Below are 12,344 nucleotides of genomic sequence, written 5' to 3' on the forward strand. Positions count from 1 at the left end.
ACATCAACACCTTCTCCCCGGGAAGGCAGTTGGGCTGAGATTTGAGCCTGACCCTTGATCTTTGAGAGGACTATAACCAACCTGTGCCGTGATTTTCGTTGAAATTCAACCAAAAAAGATGAAAAAGCTGCCCCCACTACCACCACCACCACCTCCAGCCCTTTGATCTTAACGTTAAATCTTGGAAACTTTAGTGGTGATTAGGAAAGCAAACACCGTCTCTTCCTGCAGGGAAGGCAGGAGTTTGTTCTGCCCAAGCACTGGGTGTTGCAGGGGTTAAGTTACAGTTTATCTTTGGGGGAGGAAAGGAAAATCTCTCCCAAGTAATTAACTGTAGATGCTGACGCTAATGAAGGGGCTTTCAAGGCTGGGACTCCTGGGGGGTGATGGGAATCCCCTGTTGAATCAATGACATTACGGCCTTAGGAGTGATTCTGCAATTATTAGGCTGAAATGATGTTGAACATGAAGTTAATCCTGTTATCTCTCAGATATTGAGCAAACTGCATGCTCTGGATAACTCTGTAATGGGATTATAGGAGTCAGTGTGGCACCCTTGGCACTCCCTATCTGTCCAGGGCTTTTGCTCATTTTCCTGGTCAGGATAAAGTGTTGGTGAGGCTTCCTAGAGTTAATTTTGGGAGGCGGTGTCTGGGGCAGTGTTTTCCAGCTCTTTTTTAGCAAATTAATTTGGTAATGAACACCCTGTTGCCTCCTGAAGCCATTCACTCCTGCTCTGCAAAGATCCCTTGAGCCCATCCCTAAATAAATGTTTAGGAAAAGAACTGAAGAACAAGGACAAGTTTAAAAGGAGACTTCCCTGCGTCACACCTTCCTGGCATCAAGGATCTGCCGTTGAGTGAGTTCCTGTGGCCGAGGCACAGTTCTGGGCCATCCTATTTGCAGGGAATAATCAGCTCTGGTTTTGAAAGTCCCATTTTGCATCCGTGATAGCCTGTGGTGACTGTTCTAAACAAAAGTAGCTGGTGGGGGGTTTAGAAGGGATTATCTTGAGCTTGTTTTTAAGCAGTCGGGAATAACTACAAGTTAACCAGTGTCAGGAAAACCCAGGAACCAAAATGATCATGTAGAGGGGAGAGAAAAGAGCCATAATGTGTGTTCAGGCACTGGCTGCTGGTCATTACAGATGGGTTTGTTTTCCTGTTGGGCACAGGCCTCCAGGTTTGAGTGGCCTGACTTCCAGGCAGGGTTTGGATGAGCTGGAGCAGCGACTTTCTCGCTGCCAGGTCCAAGCTACAACAGCTGGTTGCAGCAGGGCAAAACACACAGTGACTTAAGACAACCACATCTGGTGCAGAGGTGAAGCCCCACACCCCAGTGAGAACTGGAGTTTGGGTTTCAGAGTTGTGGAAAACAGGGGTTTTTTTTCTCTGCTCATTTACCACTAAACCAAGCCTCTTGCTTTCAGCATCACTACAGAAGTGATTTCTGCATCACCCACTAAATGAGCAGATGTTTTTGTGCCAAACCAGAAATTTCCATAAATATGAGAAAGTTCCATTATTAAATGGTCAGTCAGCTTTTAGTTTCCAAGCTTTGATTCTTTTTGTTTTAAAGACTGATCTCATTAAAAAACTGCAGATTTTTTGGTGGGGTTTTATTTTGGTTTTTTTTTTTCCCTACTCCCTTGAGGAAGCTGAGAATTGTTTTGGAAGCTCCAAGGAGCTCATTTCCAGCAGAAATGGGCTTTGGGGTTGTTAATGACTCTGTGTCTGGGCTGCCTTAAAGAAGGAAGTGAGAGGACATGGGGGCTGGTGTAGCCAAGGGGCCACCTGGGATTTTTAAGCCCAGTTTAGGTGCCCAGGGGCCAGCCAGCCCTGCTGCTGATAAGGTGATGGATTTAGGTGTCATCATTGTAACCTGTAATTCCGGGGAGCTTGAGGGAAGCCCTGGGATAATTCTCACACCCAGGGATTTGGTGCCTTCCGTGAGCTTTTTGAGATGGGAATCCAGCACAGGAGCCAACTCCAGATTTCAAGTGCACAGAGGAATGGTTTGATGTTTATGTTTATACACCCCAATTCTCGTGCACCGTATCTGTGCTCCAGGGTAGCCTTGCTGTAACTGCTCTTGAGGAATCCTCTTACTGGAGCCACTGATTTCAGCTCTCCTTCATGCACCTTTGAACGTGGTCTGATAGAGGAGGCACAGAGCCCTCATAAATAAATTCATCCAAGTGTTTCCCACTGTTCTTCTCAGGGGCTTCCCTTTGAACTTCTTGTAGATCTTGCTTGTTCTTCCTGCAAGCTGAAAACCCCTGAGCTTGAGTTTTGGTGTCTGGTATGTTCTAGATCTCAAGCAGGGAGATCTCGAGGAGTTTCTGCTGATACTCTCTGTCAAATCTTTCTCCCTAATCAGCAGCATTCCCTCTTTGAGGGTTGGGAAGCGTGTGCTGTAACCTCACGGAGCCATGGGGTGCAGAGTGGGGCTCTGTGGGTGCCATCACATCATCCTTTGATCCCAGCCCCCGTTTCAAGGTGTTTAATTCAGGTGTGAGGCTCCCAAAGGCTGCCCTGGGCAGGAGTGGGGTGAATCCTGCTCTGTCTACCCTGCTGTCCTGGGGGGTTTCTGCATCCGAGTGAAGGTGGGACTGCAGCTCCCAGCAGGCTGGCTGGGAGCTTGTTTGCTGACATACTTGAAATAGTCGTGTGCTATAACTCTTATGCTGCAGAATTTGTCTGGGAGGGTGAGTAAATATTTGAGGAGCTCACTCTCCCCAAGCTCAGGGCTGTTCAACAGGGGGATTGAGCTGCTGCTTCAAAGCCCGTCCTTGATGGTCTGTGGTTCAGAAATAGGTCTGGTTTAATTTATTGTGTTCAGTTCTGGTCTCTGCAGTGTAACAAAGGCAAGTGGAGCTACTGGAGAAGGTCCAGCAGAGAGGCCACAAAGATGATGAGGAGAGACTGTGGGAGCTGGGCCTGGTTAGTCTGGAGAGGAGAAGACAGAGGGGTTCTCATCAATGAGCAACCAGGTGTAGAGGGAGGTATAAAAGGGTTGGACTAGAGATGATCTTTAAGGTCCATTCCAACCCCTAAACATTCTATGACATATTTCCAAGGGGTGTCAGGATGGTGCCAGACTCTGTTCAGAGATGCCCAGCAACAGGACAAGGAGCAGTGGCCATAAACTAAAACACAACAACCACCACAACAACAGGAAGAACAACCTCCCACCAAGGAGGTCACAGAGCTCGAAAACAGCCCCACAGAGAGCGCGGAGACTCCCCCTCTCCACAGATACCAAAAACACACCGGCAAGGCCCCCAAGTCACCTGCTCTGGGTGACTCTGCCTTGGCAGGGGGTTGGACTGAATGATCTCCAGAGGGCCCTTCCAACCCTAAATACTCTGTGATTCCGTGAATTTAACCCCATTTCCTCCCGACTGTGCAGCCCCATGCCCAGCCCTGCCAAGTGGGACGAGAGGGAAGCGTTATTTGAGTCTCTCAGAACCTTTTTTTTTGGTCGCTGTTTTGGTTTGGTCACTGCTGGTGCTCTACAGATGCAGGAGGAAGGGAATGAGGTGAAATCATGTGAAATGAGGAATCTGGGAATGTGTGAAGGGTCGTGTGTGCAAGGGGGGGAGCAGCTCAGGGAGAAACAGCTTCCTCCAAGGTTAGATCAGCTGTACCTTTGGAGCTGTTGGTGTTATCTCATCTCTTGACATTTCCTTTAATTATATGAAACGACCTGGACACCGTAAACAATTCCCATGGCATTGTCTCTGCACTGGTGAGTCAGAGTGATGTGTAAACAGCACTTGGTTTGGGGGACCTGGGGTCTGTATGGCCTGGGACACAATGGTGACATCTGATTTCTGTGCCCTGTTCTCTTGATGCCACCGTCTTGTTTTCCCGAGGCCTCTCGGTGCCGGCACAAAACAGGAGGGGACGTTTCACAACACAACCCCTTCAATCACGTTACCAGCAGTCTTTTACTCCTGTTTTCAGTTTTGAGCCTCGCTGCTGCTCAGAGACACCTCAGTGGTTGAGCAAGAGTCAATATTTGAGGAGTTGAGGTTCACTCACTCACTGTCTTGCTGATGGCTCTTGTCTGGGTGTGACCCGTGGTCTGGCCCTGCCACTGTTTAGGATGGCCCGAAGTAGATCTATGAAACATCACTTGGCCAGATGCACTTCCTAAGTGTTATCTTGTTCCTGAAATAGAGAATAAAGCCTGTATCAACATGAATCACAAAGTTGATAAACTGGAATGGTTCCTCTTGGAGTCGTCTTCTTGTATTGGGCAAATATTTATCCACATTGTTTCCAAAGGCATATTTGTGCAATAGAAGGAGGTCAGACCTGTAATTACCTGTTAGATTTACTCTGGCAGAAATGGCTTGTAAAAACACAGTGCGTTTGAAAGGAAGCTTTTAAACCTCCTCTCTGTGTGCGAACCTGAAGCTGTGGTTTAAAATTTCAGATTTTATGCGAGTTTTCAGTTGCAAAAAGTACTTTCCTTGCCGAATTAAAGTGCCTCGACCCAAATTGATCCGCAGTTTCTTTTAATTCCTGAACTGTGGCGAGGAATTCGGGTTTCTCTTCCAGCTCTATCTGCTGGAGATGATCAGAAGCTGAGGTTGTGTGCCAGACTTGCCTTGCATTTTAATCAGGAGCTTCTAGTCTGGTCAATAATTAAAGCAGAGCAGGTGCGGTGGGGAAGTTGGGTGTTCCCCAAAAACTAAACCAAGGCGCTTTTGTTGGTCTCCCTGGGCAGAGCCAAGCGAGTGAGGGGTGGTGGGATGCCCTGGCACTGCCTGGCTTGTGCAGTAATTTGGAAAAAATGTAGTTCAGGCTGGAGAGCTGTAGGTGTTGAAGGGTGATTTGAATTATTGGTGTGGTGTGGCTGCTGCGAGTCCGTCGGGGCGGCACAGCAGAGCAGAGATGTTTCGCTGCAGTTTCAGCTCTGGGTACGAAGAGCAAATGCACTGGCTGAGATTTTTGTGAAATGTGAAAAAGAGGAAATGGCTTTTACAGAGAAATCTTGCCGCCTTTCTTTTCAGTTAGTGTGTAGGCAGAGAAGCTTGCAGCTTATTTCTTGAAGGAGTAGGGGTAGGAAGAGAAATTTGGGATGAGTGTTTTAATGGATCAGAGCCTGTGGACCGTGACCTACACATTGCAGACTAACTTATAGAGTTACAGTGCTACCCCTCAGGGTTAATTTTAATTTAATCTGATTTTAGAGGTTTAATATTTACTAATATTCTTGCTGTTAACTTTCAGTCTCCGTTGCTGGGCTTAACAGAGTTTGTCCCATTGGTTTTATAGGTGGCATAGATGGACTCACCTCTGCTGAAAGACTCGATTATTTTGGGTAATGCCTGCACAGGGCTGTAAAATCTGGTGAGTTAGGTGTGTCCTGGAAGGCAGTTTGTGGTGGCTGCTCACTTGGGAAGAGCTCTGTGTGCTGTGCTGGGCCAGCCCTAAAAGCACGTGCTGGGCAGTGCTTTGGAAGGAGGGGAATATATTTTTAATTTGTGCAGAGCTCTCTTAGTTTGGTCGCTCTTCATCTCCCTGTTTCGCAGTGGGAAGCCTCAGGTGATGTCCCTTTGTAGGTTCTGCTCTGAGTTTTTCCTGCAGGAGAGGGTTAAACCAGAGCTGAGCTAAAATGCCATTCCTGTTTCTTCTCTAAACAGTGCAATAATTAATGTAATTTTCTCCTCCGTGTTTTTGCTTAATGTGCTCCTAATAATATAGCTGGAAGTGGCAGATGGGTATCCTGCCTCCGAGTGCTTCGCTGTTGGGAATACGCTGATGCTTTCCTGGAATGTCTCCTATATCTGTGCTTCCTTTGGCTTCTGACCAGAGCTTCTCGTTAATGCTGCTTCAAGGTGCTCCAAAAAGTCGTTTGTCAGCTTTGGAGGTTCCCTTGCCTGGAGATGGCAAAGCCATGAATCACCGTGGTGATGGAGTTAGCCAAGATGTGACTGAATCTTTAATTTTGTCAGGATTGCATTCCTTAGCATTCCCTCCCTAGTAAACAAGAAAATACGTGGCCTGTGTTGTAATGGCAGTGAGTGGTGAGGAGGCATCAACATTTCCAGTACTGGCTGAAATCTGCTTCCATTGGAAGCTGTACTTCCACTGGAAAACAAGGCTGGGGGGTATTTTGGCCTTAAGCCCCTCTGGGCCCAAAGACCAGTTTAATTCATCATTTTTTTAGCCCGTTCCTTGTGAGAGTGAAGCAATTCCTTGTGTTCCAGCCACTTGCTGTGAGCTGTGACCACGGGGCTTTCCAGGAGCACGGCCTCACCTTCCCAGAGGGGGGGCTGGAAGTGCTGTCAGCCAGCTCCTTGGAGAGGAGTGCTCTTCCTCCAGCTGTGCTCCATCCCAGCCAACATCTGGGCTGCTGTGGGGCACGGATGCTCACCTTCCCTACCACCAGCACATGGGTGGTGGTTCCTGGCATCCTGGATCCCCTGCCCTTTGCTGTCTGGGATGGAGCACCGTGCTGACTAACTGGTGGGGACAAGGGGACTGGAATGCTCTGGGAAATAGGAGTTTCCCTCTTGGAAATGTCACAGGAAGCGTGGAGGAAATCATGTGCTGTAGGAGCGGTTACCTCACATTTCTGTCTCATCCACCGGAGTCTGCAGGGCCTGAACAATGCGGTGCCAGCTGCCTTATAAATAACCCATTTTCCACTTCCACACCGGCTTTTCATTCCACGTGAGGAGAAAGGAAGAGCGTCACGTTGTGTTGGTTTGTGCCCTTCCAGAGGGGAGCACATTAATGATCCCCCCTGCTCTGTTTTAGTGTCAGAGCACAGCCCAGAAGTGGTCGTTGCTGCAGCCACCGGGTGCTGGTACACGTAGAGATAATAGTTCTTATTTTTTCGTTCGTGTTTTCATCCTGCCAAAGCTGAACACAGAAATTGTGGTGAAACCAAGCTGATCAGAGGGATGGAGCACCTCTGCTACGAAGAAACACTGAGAGAATTGGGATTGTTCAGCCTGGAGAAGAGAAGGCTCTGGGGTGACCTAATTGTGGCCTTTCAGTGCCTGAAGGGAGCTACAAGAAAGATGGAGAGAGACTATTGACAAGGGACAGGACAAAGGGGAATGGCTTCAGGCTGACAGAGGGCAGGGTTAGAGGGGATTCTGGGAAGAAATTCCTGCCTTTGAGAGCGGTGAGGAGATAGAATGGGTTTCACAGAGAAGCTGTGGCTGCCCCACCCCTGCAAGTGTCCAAGGCCAGGTTGGATGAGGCTTGGAGCAACCTGGGATAGTGGGAGGTGTCCCTGCCCGTGGCAGGGGAGTGGGACAAGATGAGCTTAAATGTCCCTTCCAACCCAAACCATTCTGGGATTCTCTGAAATGCATTTCTGTAGGACATCCCCCTGCAAGAGCAGGGCCCTGGGGTCCTCCCTCCTGGCGAGGTGGTCCCTGCCTGAGGATCCCAGTCGGGTGCGAGGAAAGAGCCTCAAACACCCTGCAGCTCCTGCTGACTCTGGTGATGGGGCTCTGAAGGAAAACGCCCCAGCACCCCTGGTTTTAAACACCCAGCTCCCTGTGCAGGGGTGGGATAGTGCTGGAGTGCTTTTTAATGTTCCTGTGGCTGACTCACGGAGCACCGAGGGCTGAGTCACGGCGGGTGAATGCGGCGTTTCACGTCGGGGCGAACCCAAATGGGAGCAACACCGCCTTCATTAGAGGAGCTAATATTGGGCTCATTATGGGCTTCATTAGATTTTTGAAGTGAAACAATCTAGGAGAGTTCCCTTTGCAGTGTATATAAACAGATTATTAGCATGGGAATGCCAGGGGTTTAATGGGATGCTGGGCTGGATGGAGAGGAAGTGAAACTTCAGATGTACCCCAAGTTTTTGGGTGTTTGTTGCCCATCCTGTTTTGTTTTAGCCATCTGACTCTCCTGAAATCCCATAAATTTTTCATGCAATTAGGGTTTTTTGCTTACTATATTTTAGAAGAAAATGCTGAAGGGAAAAGCTGTTTCCCTTTTTGCTTTCCTTTAGAAAGCTCTTTGCTATTCCAAACTTTTCCTCTTATAAAGGTCTTCACCTGTCCCTGAGGAGCAAAAGGTTTGCTCTGGTTTCTTCTGGTTGCTGTTCAGCCAGATCAGATGGCCCTTCTCATTATTATGGGAATTTTGGACATTTATTGCTCTTCCTTGCTTGAAATGTTGGTTTTCCTTTACCCCAGATGTCCAGTTGGACAAGGGCAGGTTGCTTTGTCCCATATTTTCCCCCAGCAGTGAAACAAAGCACTCTGGAAGCAGAGGGTTCCTTGGGAGCAGAGCTGCTCTCACCCTCTGTCCTCGGGCTACAGTTGAGGCAGGAACATTTTTTGGTGGTGGTGTGTTTGCTGGGGCAGAGTTTGCACCTCTCCTTCCAGAGGTGGAGCTGAAGGATGGACTGGCAGGTTTTTCTGGCCAGGAGCCCACCTAGAAAATAATGTTGCTGGTGACACTTTTGGATTTCTGCTGTTTTGTGCACTTTATCAGCTCTCTTCTGGTGGGGTTTTGTTCTTTCTCCCCCAAAGAGGAGAGAGTTGTGGCTGATACTCCTGAAGGATGCTGGAAGTCCAAGCTAAATGTGATTTGAAATGCAGATTTGTATCTCCCTCTTCATTGAGCACCATAGCCCTGAGTTTGGGAAGGAAATATTAATACTGCTGGTACAACCTTTGCCAAATAATCCTGTTATTCTCTTTGTGATTGTCTTTAAGACCTGATGAAGGATAGAGAAATGGGAAAGGACTTTATTTCACAGCCTGGTGAGTGCCTGTGTGGAACCAGAGCCTTGAGTAACTGTCGTGCATCCCTTGGACTGCAGCCAGTGTGACTTTAATGCATTTAAATAAATCTTTTATTGAAATTTAAGCTAATGTTTCATATTTTACTAATGTAGAAGTAAAGGGTCAGGGATATGATTATGCCTCTGTGCTTTAACAGCCTACCTGTCCTCTGTTCCACAGCAGAGCTTTGTGCCCTCTGAATTCACAGCAAATGCCTTATAAAATGCAGTGGCTTTAATTCCTTGGAAGCCAAGCAGATCTAGATGCAGCGTTCTGTAGCATTCCCAGCTGCAGGGATGTTTTTTCCAGACCTCCTTCCAAACTGGAGCAGCTGATTTACAGACCTGGAGAAATCTTCCTGCCTCTATCTCTGACCTTTGTGGGTCTCTCTGCCAGATGGCAGCGAATTTAAATGGCTTTTAAATGGCCTTTTCTTTGTCTCAGAAGCAAAAAGGTCTTCAGTGAGGTGGAGCATTCCTGGGAATGCTCACAATGGAGATCAAAAGTGCTTGGGAGGGTGGCTGTGGCCTGAGCAAGACAGAACCACAGCACGGAGATGGTGGGAGGTGGAGAGGAGCAACACTTCCAGGAATGTCCGTATTCCCTGGGGGAGGGAGGACAGTGCTATTTGCTATCCGCCTCCCTGGGTCTGCTGATCCCCTGCTCCCCTCCTGCTCCTGCTGCCCATGGGATGGGGGATGTCCTCAGCAGCAGGGATGCAGGTGGAGAACGTGCACGAGTGTCCTCCTTCCTCTGCTTTGGAAGAGGAGGGGATTTGCAAGCTGCCTGTTGAGATATTTAGTGTGTTAGTGGGGGAGCCAAGAGCACCAGGTCTCCCAGGTGTGTTTGTGGCTCGGGTGAGGTGTTACTGGATTTCAGAGCTACCTCTTGACCTGTTCTGGGGTGTTCCTGCAGCGCTGCCTCCCCCCGTCCATGGGGCTGGAATGTCGATCCCGTGGTGTTCGCTCTGGGCAATGAGCAGCATCGGCTGTTCTCACCTGCATCAGCCCAAATCAACGTCTTGGATCTTGTTGTTTCCCAGAATAGAAGGTTTTCCTATTGGAATTGCTCACTGGGTTGATATTGAAGTCCTGCTTCTGCTGCCCCAACAAGGACAGGGACACCAAGGGCAGCAGCAAATCCTGGTGTGGTTAAACCTGCCTTTTCCTACAGTGGGAAGGAGCCAACCTGGATGTGTCACACGGGGTCAGATTCCTGGTTTTAATCCCTTTTATGCTGCAGCAAATTCCTGTATATTTTTGAAAACTGCTTTTCCTTCTCCTCCACCCCCCCGAGTTTAAGATTAAGCTTCTGGATGTTTAAAGGTTTTCCCGATTCCTCCACAGTGGGGTGTACAGGGAAATGAGTTGTGAATTCACAGAAGTCCTAACCCAAATTTCAGTGACAAATTAAAGGTTTCGAGTGGACACATTTAAACTCTGGAGATCTTTGTTATTGTGATGTAAATGCTGAGGGGGATGTTTGTTTTCTATTCGTGTGTCACAGCTTGATGGTTAAAGTAACAAACTCTTACTTTCCTTGTTAAATTTAAATTTCCCTTTGTTAAATTTAAATTAAACAAGAAGACACGGCTGCCTGCTTCCCGGTAACTTTAGTGGAGAGGGGAATTGCTATGAAATTGTACTTTTGTTATCCATCTGGCAAGATGCATATCAGCTCAGGCACTTTAAAGTTCCCTTTGCTCTGGGATAGTGCAGCTCTCACAGCACTTAGAGCACGGGCTGTGTCATCCCTGACTGCCTTGCTTTGTGTTTAGAGGGCTCAGGTGGGGTGTTCCCTCTTTGATCCCATTTTGGGAGGTGAAACCCCTTGGTTGTTGGATCCTCCCTGAGCAAAACACCCCGCTCTCCTTGCTCCCAGCTTTTCTCTCTCCTCGCTAAACTCGAGCGAGGGGTGTTGATAATTTGGATTATGCAGCTAAGTGGCTGGAGCGTGGCTGGCTGTCTCCTCCCCTTCCTGAGCTTCGGCCCTAGCCAGCTCGGCTCTGGAATGACAGGCATTCCTGCGTGAAGGGAGCTGGCACGGACACCTATTTATGAGCCTGGAGTGCCCGGCCATGGGGTCCGGGGAGAGCCGGAGCCGTGCCGGACCGTCGGACACCGGAGCCGTGGCCTGAGCGCCGGAGCCGCCTCGCTCGCCGGGCTCCTTCCCAGCCCACGGCGTGGATTTATCGTTCTAAAGGGTTGAAGCGCTCCCAGGGTAGAGTTTTCCTCTCTCTCTCTCTCTTTCTCCCCTCCCGCCTCTTTCCCCGGGAGCTGCTCAGGACAGGATCCCATGGGGCAGCCGCACTTCTCCAGACCGGTCAATCCAGCTGCTCCCGGTGAGTAATGGAGGGAATTCGGGGCTGCGGCGGGGCAGGAGCGCAGGTGGAACGGAGGAGTCGGGAGGAGTGGAATGCGGGGCTTGTGTAACCTGTGCCCGGCTGGGGAGAGAAACCAGAGAGAAAGAACTCCGTTTCCTGCCTTCCTCCTGCTCGTGGCACGTGCAACATGTTCCCTGATCCTCAGACAGACTCTGGGACGCTGTTTTTAGGGACAGCCTCTGCCTGGCGTGGATTCAGGGATACCACCTTCGCAAACACTTGGACAGCAGTAAAATTCACCTGTGTGGGGCAGGAGCCAGCCCTGACAGTGATCCCGAACCAAAGGCACCCGGAGTTGCCTCCTTGGGCGTGATGTCACCCAGTTTTGGGGGCAGCTGTAGCAGCTTTTTGGGGGAGAAGGGCTTGGCAACCATCTCCCTGCTTGTTTTCCCTCTCCACTGTGAGGTATCTCGGTAACAGACAGCCTGGAGCAAACACAAGTGTGTTAAGCCCTGGAAGCAGCTCCACTTCCCGGACACAGTGTTATTCCAGGTCTGTCGTGGGTGCTGTTCCCGGCACTGGCAGTGAGGAGACTTTCCCATCCTGCTGTTCCCATTTCTCTCATCCCCACTTGCTGTCACCTGGCTGGGCTGAGTCATTCACTCTCATCTGTAACATGGGATAATCTGATTTCTTTTAGAGAAACACTCAGCATTGGCACAAAGCTCCCCCAGACAGACATTATATTTCTTCATTCTTTTTAACTTCTATAACTTTGAACCTACCTGGTATTTTCAGGGCTCAGATGAAACCAGTGATTCTCTTCTCCCCAACAGTCTTGTTCAAGAGCTGCTAAAAATAAAGTGATAGAGAGACAGAGTGGAAGGGAGAAGTAAAACTTCAGTTGTCTTCACTGTACTGTCAGTGCAGATTAACAGCATCTTCTCCTTGGATTTATTCAGTTAGAAGCCAGCCTGGCCAGTCTTGGGCTTTTCTCTCATCAAGCACCAGTAACAGTGGTAATTTCCAGGGGAGTGGGCTCTTGGGGTAATGACTGTGCTTTGCCAGCAGACCTGGTGTTTTCTCAACTGGTCATTTGCTCTCTGAAGTCTTTTTTTTTTTTTCGTGGCACAGCTCCCACAGTTCCTACTGATTAAATGGTGAACGTGAGGACGTGGTTCTTGCATTAACTGTGGCAGGATGCTGTTAAAAAGAGTCCTCTGAAGATTATGGTGATTAGATAAG

General features: G+C 48.9%; 1 protein-coding gene across 7 annotated transcripts in view; it reads left to right on the forward strand.

Annotated features, from left to right (window-relative positions):
- The window catches only part of PHACTR4 (phosphatase and actin regulator 4), a 64,837-nt gene that overhangs the window by 31,168 nt on the left and 21,325 nt on the right, over window positions 1-12,344 (forward strand). For 2 of the 7 annotated variants that reach the window (XM_017831035.1, XM_017831036.1), the window contains one exon: window positions 11,061-11,117. The exons of the other annotated variants lie outside the window; for them this stretch is intronic. In XM_017831035.1, coding sequence (XP_017686524.1) covers window positions 11,072-11,117 — 46 coding nt within the window. In that variant the 5' untranslated portion in view covers window positions 11,061-11,071. The remainder of the gene's footprint in view (window positions 1-11,060; window positions 11,118-12,344) is intronic. 7 annotated transcript variants of the gene reach the window in all.

The sequence above is a fragment of the Lepidothrix coronata genome, unplaced genomic scaffold (genome assembly GCF_001604755.1).
Source record: "Lepidothrix coronata isolate B3197 unplaced genomic scaffold, Lepidothrix_coronata-1.0 Scaffold187, whole genome shotgun sequence".
NCBI classification, from domain to species: domain Eukaryota; kingdom Metazoa; phylum Chordata; class Aves; order Passeriformes; family Pipridae; genus Lepidothrix; species Lepidothrix coronata.